Source organism: Ruditapes philippinarum, unplaced genomic scaffold, assembly GCF_026571515.1.
Source record: "Ruditapes philippinarum isolate M1 unplaced genomic scaffold, ASM2657151v2 ctg3086_1_1_1_1, whole genome shotgun sequence".
NCBI lineage: Eukaryota > Metazoa > Mollusca > Bivalvia > Venerida > Veneridae > Ruditapes > Ruditapes philippinarum.
The window spans coordinates 118,953-127,819 of NW_026852345.1; the positions used below are offsets into that span (position 1 = coordinate 118,953).

Here is an 8,867-nt window from a genome sequence, read left to right on the forward strand (position 1 = left end):
TATATAATTACAACATACAGGATCTTTAGTAAGATGTACAAAACATAATTAATAATATAATACATTTCACCCTATTATTATAGAAAGATATTTTAACATTTGTTAGGATAAATGTAAAACATTATTCAACTCATATAAATACAGTAAATATAATTACAATCAAAGGCATACAAAAATCAAAGTCTGAATAATACATAGATAGCTATTTATAAAGCAAAATGTTCCATGCAGCCATAACTTTTAGTTTTTAAAATAAAATATTGATTCATTATAAAATATTTATTCATTAAAAACTTTATTTTTAACTACATGTTTTTAAAATAGCTTTTTATGTTTATTCAAATGAACAATATAAAATGATTCCAACTGAAAACATAAAATTTGATATTCTTACAATGATCAACTAAACCACTTAAAATAGAAAATCTGCAAAAAAAATAATGTAATATACTCATAAGTTAACAGAAGATAAATACTAAGTCAATCTTAAGCCTGATTTGAATGAAAGGCATTTTTTTTTTATTATGCCCCCGGGACATATAGTGTTACCCTGTTCCGTCATTCTGTCATTCCGTCATCATCAGTTTCCGTTCATTATCTTAAGAACGGTTGCACACATTCTACTCAAATTTGACATATGGATATGTCATGAGAAAATACAGGTCAAGTTCGAATTTGGTCATGGTTCGATGATTTTTGGCAGAGTTATGCCCCTTTTACTTTGAAAATAATATGAAATTTCAGTTTCCGTTCATTATCTCCCCAACGGTACAACACATTCAATTCAAACTTGACATATGGATACGTCATGAAAAAATACAGGTCAAGTTCGAATTTGGTCATGGTTCGATGATTTTTAGCAGAGTTATGCCCCTTTTACTTTGAAAATAATATGAAATTTTCAGTTTCCGTTCATTATCTCCCCAACGGTACAACACATTCAACTCAAACTTGACATATGGATACGTCATGAGAAAATACAGGTCAAGTTCGAATTTGGTCATGGTTCAATGATTTTTGGCACAGTTATGCCCCTTTTACTTTGAAAATAATATGAAATTTTTAGTTTCCGTTCATTATCTCCCCAACGGTACAACACATTCAACTCAAACTTGACATATGGATATGTCATAAGAAAATACAGGTCAAGTTCGAATTTGGTCATGGTTCGATGATTTTTGTCAGAGTTATGCCCCTTTCACTTTGAAAATAATATGAAATTTACAGTTTCTGTTAATTATCTACCCAACAGTGTTACATATTCAACTTAAATTTGACATATGGATATGTCAAAGGAATGGGCAGGTCAAGTTGGAATTTGGTCATGGTTTGATGATTTTTTGGCAGAGTTGTGTCCCTTTTCACTTTGAAAAAATAATATGATACATCTTAGGGAATAAGCAGTTTAAGTTTGAATTTGGTCCTGGTTTCAATGATTTTTAGACAAACTTATCTTTCCTGAATGTTGGAAAAAATTTGAACTTTCAAGTTTCAGCACTCATACTTTTAGCCATATTTTGGCTACAAATATGCAATATGCTATTTTTAAGTTAAGACTGAATAATTTCAGTGCCTTGAACATTGTATGAAAATGGTTTGCGTTAACATTGAAAAGTTTTAAGGGCTTTGAACTTAAAATGAAAAAAATAATTAATGCACCATCTGAAATTTTGGCTGCATGCGGGGGCATCCGTGGCATGATGACACATTTCTAGTTTATTTGCATCATTTTGCGCAATACAAATGATTATTCTGGTAAAATGGTTAAAAACTTGCTCACAGGTTACTGGTTCAGACCTTTATCAGAAATGTATACAAACCACTAAATATTTCCTGTCCTGTAATGTCAAATAATGATTTTAATCATTGCCAACTCTTAGCTGCATACCTTTGTGAGACATAAATATCATACTACTGTCATAGAAATAAACATTCTCTTGTAACAGACAAATATTTAAGGGATACGTTTACAAAATCTAATTATAATTCTAATAAATACAAAATGAATTACGATAAATAAACAGAATAATTCTGAAAATACTAATACAAAATGAATAAGGTGCTTCCGAGGGATCACTTTGTTCCCAGATTTTTATAATGAACAACAGCAGGTGATAAGTGCTGTGTGGCAGCTGTAAAAAGTTGCCCTGTACTTCACTTCAATGTTAATTTTTTCTAGTCCTTTGGGATCATTAAGTATTGCGATTTGAGTACCACTGAAGCTGGTGCTAGGGAGCTTGAGGGATGTTGCACTTATTCATTATCCCTCATGTACAGACTCAATTAAACTGAGTCTGCAATTTTCATTTAATGTTGATCCATTTGTTTCCAGATTTTTTTTACCCTTTTACAATTACATATGCACTAGAATAAAGGCCCCTGACAGACTTAAAAATACTCGTTTTAAATACAAATCAAACAGAGATGGTGACATCAAACTATGTGTGTTTCACAGCTCTCAATGTATTCATATTCTCAAGAATTTCATTAATTAACATATCTTCATAAACTTAAGGCAAATGTTATTACTACTATATAAAAACATGTTCTGTATCATAAACAAATAATTGATCTTTTTACTTAATGTTAGAATCTATATTATCAAAGTGACAATATGTTTGCTTGTTCATTGCCAAGCTGAGCCTGGGATCATAAGTAGAACTGAAATGGCTATACATGTATATTTAAAAAGATTGACTCTGTTAATGGGGACTGACCAAAAATTTATCATATTAACAAAATAAGAAAAAAATATAACAACTCTCTAAAATATTTTTAAGTTTTTGCTATACACATATAAAGAATATCAATGACCCCCGGGATGGGGCCAATTTTAACCCCAGGGCTTTTATTTGAACAAACTTTGTAGACACTTACTAGAAGATGTGTCATGCTTAATATCTAAACTTTAGCTATTTGGGTTTTTTCAAAGAAGATTTTTAAGTTTTTGCTATACACATATAAGGAAAATCAATGTCCCCTGGGGCGGGGCCAATTTTCATTTGAACAAACTTTGAAGACACTGACTAGAAGATGCTTCGTGCTTAATATCTAAACTCTAGCTTATTTGAGTTTTATAAAGGAAGAATTTTTTTAGAAGAATTTGTTAATTCACATTTAAGGAAATTGTTGAATGACCCCCGGGCGAGCCTAATTTTTGACGCCCAGGGCTTTTATTTAACAAAACTTGTTAGACAACTCACTAGAAGGATGTTTCATGCTAGCCATCTAAACTCTATCTATTTGTTTTTTTTCAAAGAAAAATTTTTAAGTTTTTGCTTTACACATATAAGTAAAATCAATGACCCCCGGGGCGGGGCCAATTTCGACCCCAGGGCTCATATTTGAACAAACTTGGTAGACATCCATTAGAACATGTTTCATGCTGAATATCTTAGCTTTAGCTCTTTGGGTTCTTTAAAAGAAGATTTTTTAAGTTTTTACTATATGCGTATAGGGAAAATCTATGACCCCCTGGGCGGGGCCAATTTTGACCCGGGGCTTTTATTTGAACAAACTTGGTAGACACCCATTAGAAGATGTTTCATGCTAAATTTCTTATCTATAGCTCTTTGGGTTCTTTAAAATAAGAATTTTTTAGTTTTTACTATATGCATATAGTGAAAATCAATGACTCCCTGGGGGCCAATTTTGACCCCAGGGCTTTTATTTAAACAACTTGGTAGACACTCACTAGAAGATGTTTCATGCTAAATATCTAAGCTCTAGCTCTTTGGGTTCTCAAGAAGAAGATATTTAAAGTTTTTTCTTTTGGTTGCCATGGCAACCAGAGTTCTGCATGGAATTGAATTATTTGAACAATTTTCAAAGTTGAGCACCAAAGAAACATTCCTGTGAAGTTTGGATGAAATTGGCTTAGTGGTTTATGAGGAGATGTCATTTAAAGTAAAAGTTTACGGACGCCCGGACGGACGCGGACGATAAAGCGATCACAAAAAAGCTCACCCTGTCACTTTGTGAACAGGTGAGCTAAAAACTGCCCCCACTCTTTTTATCCATTGAATAGTGAACTATATATCCCAAGGATATTTATAGAAATTGTGTAAGTCACATTGGTTTTTGATTATACACATTGAATTCACAAATGCAGTTATGGCATAACCTAATTTTTTTTGCCATTGCCCCTTTACCAACACCATTAACACTTGATGGGCATAATGTCCCTTGAAAATTTACATAAATTTATGTTAAGCATCACAGATAAACAACGAGTCATAAAAAAGTCTATTTCATCCAATGTCATTATCTATCGTCTTCTTAAACGATAGGCGGGAAGGGTTTTGTATATCATCAACAGTGACACCCTTAAATTTTTAGTTCGGCAGTCACTCTGTCTAGATATGTATGGTCAGGATAACCAAATCTGTGAAATATAAAAAAGTGTAGAATATCATTGCAATTTTACCCTTTTTATTACACTATATTATAAACATGCGCAAGATACAAAAGTAAACAAGAGGGCCATGATTGCCCTGAAGTCGCTAACCTGTATATAGGCCCCCAGAGCGGGGCCAGTTTAAACCCCAGGGCTTATATTTGAGCAAACTTGGTAGACACCCATTAGAAGATGTTTCATGCTAAACATCTAAGGTCTAGCTCGTTGAGTTTTTAAAAAGAAGATTTTTTAAGTTTTAACTATACACATATAGTTAAAGGCAATGACATCCCCAGGGCGGGGCCAGTTTTGACCCAAAGGCTTTTGTTTGAACAAACTTTGAAGAAACTCACTAGAAGATGTTTCATGTTTAATATCTAAACTCTAGCTATTAAGTTTTTTTCTAAGAAGATTTTTTAAAGTTTTTGCTATACACATATAAATAAAATCAATGACCCCCGGGGCGGGGCAAATTCTGACCCAAGGGCTTTTATTTGAACAACATTTGTAGACACTCACTAGAAAATGTTTCATGCTGAATATCTAAACTCTCGCTCTTAAGTTTTTTTCTAAGAAGATTTTTTAAGTTTTTGCTATACACATAAATAAAATCAATGACCCCCGGGGCGGGGCAAATTCTGACCCAAGGGCTTTTATTTGAACAAACTTTGTAGATACTCACTAGAAGATGTTTCATGCTTAATATCTAAACTCTAGCTCTTTAGTTTTTTTCTAAGAAGATTTTTTTAAAGTTTTTGCTATACACATTAATAAAATCAATGACCCCCTGGCGGGGCCAATTTTGACCCAAGGGCTTTTATTTGAACAATCATTGTAGACACTCACTAGAAGATGTTTCATGCTTAGTATCTATACTCTAGCTATTTGTTTTTTTTTTTTTCAAAGAAGATTTTTTTTAAAGTTTTTGCTAATTTACACATATAAGGAAAATCATTGACCCCCGGGGCAGGGCCAATTTTGACCCAAGGGCTCTTATTTTAACAAATTTGGTAGACACCCATTATAAGATGTTCCATATTAAATATCTTAGCTCTTTGGGTTCTTTAAAAGAATTTTTTTAAGTTTTTACTATATGCATATAGGGAAAATCAATGACCCCCTGGCGCCAGGCCAATTTTGACCCCAGGGATTTTATTTGAACAAACTTGGTAGACACCCATCAAAAGATGTTTCATGCTTAATATCTTAGCTCTATCTATTTGGGTTCTTTAAAAGAAGACTTTTTAAGTTAATACTATATGCATTTAGGGATAATCAATGACCCCCGGGGCCGGCCAATTTTGACCCCAGGGCTTTTATTTGAATAAACTTGATAGACACTCACTAGAAGATGTTTCATGCCAAATATCTAAGCTCTACCTTTTTGGGTTTTTTAAAAGAAGATATATTAAGTATTTTCTATCGGTTGCCATGGCAACCAGAGTTCTGCATGGAATTAAATTCTTTGAATAATTTTAAAGGTGACCACCAAAGGAACATTCCTGTGAAGTTTGGATGAAATTGGCTGAGCGGTTTATGAGGAGATGTCATTTAAAGTAAAAGTTTACGGACGTCGGACAACGGACGGACGACGGCCGGACACCGGACGGAAAGCGATCACAAAAGCTCACTCTGTCACTTTGTGACAGGTGAGCTAAAAATAACCAAAAAGAAATTCATCAACTTATAATTCTGTAAAATCCAGAAAACATGACAACATGTTTTGAAAAGAATTTTTAATTTTTGCTAATATGATTGCCAAAACTATGTTCAGCAAGCATTGAATGTCATCAACTTAAACATTTAAATGAAAATTCCTAGTTTGATTATATATTTTAAGCTTTTTTTATTTGTCTGAGTTTTGTCAGGGTATTTTGTCTAGTTTTACCTGTAAAAAAAGACCTAAGATGCCCATTCCAGCGTTATTTCAGGCACAAACCAGCATCTTGGTAGAACTTTCAACTTGATGGTTAAAGATATTTAAAGTTTTACTGCCTAGTTTAGTCCTGAAAACTGAATAAAGTTTATTTTCCTAAATGAACTGAAAACAAAATTTATCCTGTTTACAGGCTTAAATCAGACAGTAAAACTAAAGTTTTGTGCGCTACATTTTTTTTGGTATTCTAAAGATTTCCTAGAATAAAAACATTTTATCTTCGAGTTGACAGGATATCAGTCCAATTGGGAGCATTTTGCAGGTGTGCGATTAGGTAGTATCCTACCATAGGTGTACGATGAGGTAGTATCCTACCATAGGTGTACGATGAGGTAGTATCCTACCATAGGTGTACGATGAGGTAGTATCCTACCATAGGTGTACGATGAGGTAGTATCCTACCATAGGTGTACAATGAGGTAGTATCCTACCATAGGTGTACGATGAGGTATTATCCTACCATAGGTGTACGATGAGGTATTATCCTACCATAGGTGTACGATGAGGTATTATCCTACCATAGGTGTACGATGAGGTATTATCCTACCATAGGTGTACGATGAGGTATTATCCTACCATAGGTGTACGATGAGGAAGTATCCTACCATAGTCTAAGCTAGCTGGAAAGTTTCCTCACATGAAGGAAATCCAGACCCTGGAGGGATTCGAACCCACAGCAGTGAGGACAAGATTGTCTTAACAACTATGTAACAGACACCTCTACTATCAAATAGAAGGTACATGAAAGAAGAAAAGTATGATTAGGCAGATGGAAAACAGACATAACTCAGTTTTACTTACAAACGTTTGTGTGCATATTGTATGATGTGGATACTGTATGGTGTGTTTTGAGCTACATTACAATTTCTTGCATTTTAGTGGATAAGAGTTTGGATACATACTGTGTGTTTGGTTTTTGATCTGTTTTATGATGAATATCATTCCAAGTGATTACACCTTCAGCTCCAGTTGTGCGGGAGTTTCCAATTGTGAAAACAAGTTTTCTCTCAAAGGCAACCTTCAGCATTTCACAGATTTCCTGGCCTCTTCTGTTATTTGGCAGGTATGCTTTTCTCGTGATACCTTTGAACCTTGCATTTGGACGCGGATGGGTAGGCTGTCAATACAGATCACGAAAATCATTAAAATGTTATTTAAATACAAACAATTCACATACACAAAAGGTATAATAATATTCATCAGATCTGCTCTATGAAATTTTGTAACCAGTAGAAATTGTTATTCATTATGATAAATTATCTACTTATAGAATAATAGCATTAATCAAAATACTGTTACTTTATGTAGTATATTACCCCTTGTGTTCCATCAGGAAATTTGTATGTTATTTCTATTCTACCACACCCTTCAAAACCTTCACATGAAGCCCTGTCATTAACAAACACATCCATGTCACCTAATGGTTGGTCACCTGAAATAATTCATTTGGTTATCATTAAATCAGCTCAACAATGAATCATTACTTCAGGAGTCTTCTGTCAATTTAATTATTATACCTTATATACAATAACATCAAATAAAAAGAAATGATCAAACCTTTTTTGTGGATATTGTGAGAAAATATTTTCTCAGATAAAGTGATTCATTACCAACTAAAAATATCAAAGACAAAACTTACATAAAAATTGAGGTGATTACTTCTAAGAAATACAGAGATTTGTAAGACATTTTCAATGCATGTTTCTTTAAATTGAAGCAATCAAGACATTAAAAAAATCCAACAATCCATGAATTCGCTATTAAGATATAAGTGTAATGAAGAGATTATTTCAGTGATTACTGCTATAAATTGGAAAATGTTTGCATGATTTTTACTCTGAAATCCACTTTCAGTTATTGATCAACAACCAATTATAAACTTCAGATATTGAGGATATGTGGTAAAATACACCTTCCGTACTAAATTTGCTGAATCTGTTTCATAATGAACTGATCTAAGGTTAAAGAATATACACAAGATGCATTCAATGTAACACCAACTTACCACAAATTTTTAATCATATCAAATAAAATAATCAGTTATTCAAGAGAATAAATAGCTACAAGTCAAGCAACCACTAAAATACCTGTTATTATTCCGCAAACCTTTCTATATGTTGGGCGTGATTCTTCAAAACAGCCTGGAGCTAACAACTGAATAATAAATAACATACAGTCCCATTTTTTCTCCCTTGAAAATAACCGAAAGATTCCTGATATCATCAGATTATTAATTATTTAATGCCAAGTATAATCTCAAATTCGAAACTATTGAAAGGATCAGTGAAAGGTGTGCCTTAATTCATTGTAGGATGAACTTCAGTCAAGACCTTTGAAAGTTAAAAAAACAAGAGGGTCATTATGGCCTGATAGCCCTGAAATCGATTACCTGAATATAGAAACTTTCCCAAACATGGAACAAGTAATATTGTAAACTATAAAATAGAAATATGTCCATAGGACACGGGTGACCCCACACTCCAACGATTTGTCAATTTAATGTCTCTAGGTCAAGTTGAAAACTAAGAATCTTTT

At 33.2% G+C, this 8,867-nt stretch overlaps 1 protein-coding gene across 1 annotated transcript; it reads right to left on the minus strand.

Annotated features, from left to right (window-relative positions):
* Positions 1–4,300: 4,300 nt before the first annotated feature.
* Positions 4,301–7,759, minus strand: LOC132757345 (probable E3 ubiquitin-protein ligase DTX3). The gene is made up of 3 exons (XM_060748605.1): positions 7,649–7,759; positions 7,235–7,449; positions 4,301–4,384 (listed from the first exon to the last, which is right to left on the minus strand). Exons 1-3 carry the CDS (start codon positions 7,742–7,744, stop codon positions 4,327–4,329), a joined length of 369 nt encoding a protein of 122 aa, XP_060604588.1. The 5' UTR covers positions 7,745–7,759; the 3' UTR covers positions 4,301–4,326.
* Between the last annotated feature and the right edge of the window lie 1,108 nt (positions 7,760–8,867).

Excerpts from the sequence above, each read along its gene's own strand:
- LOC132757345 (XM_060748605.1), bottom strand. The coding sequence starts at position 7,744 with ATGGATGTGTTTGTTAATGACAGGGCTTCATGTGAAGGTTTTGAAGGG. Across the intron at positions 7,450-7,648 it reads TTCCTGATGGAACACAAGGG|CCTACCCATCCGCGTCCAAA; the intron begins GTAATATACTAC and ends CTGTATTGACAG. Across the intron at positions 4,385-7,234 it reads GATCAAAAACCAAACACACA|ATTTGGTTATCCTGACCATA; the intron begins GTATGTATCCAA and ends TATATTTCACAG.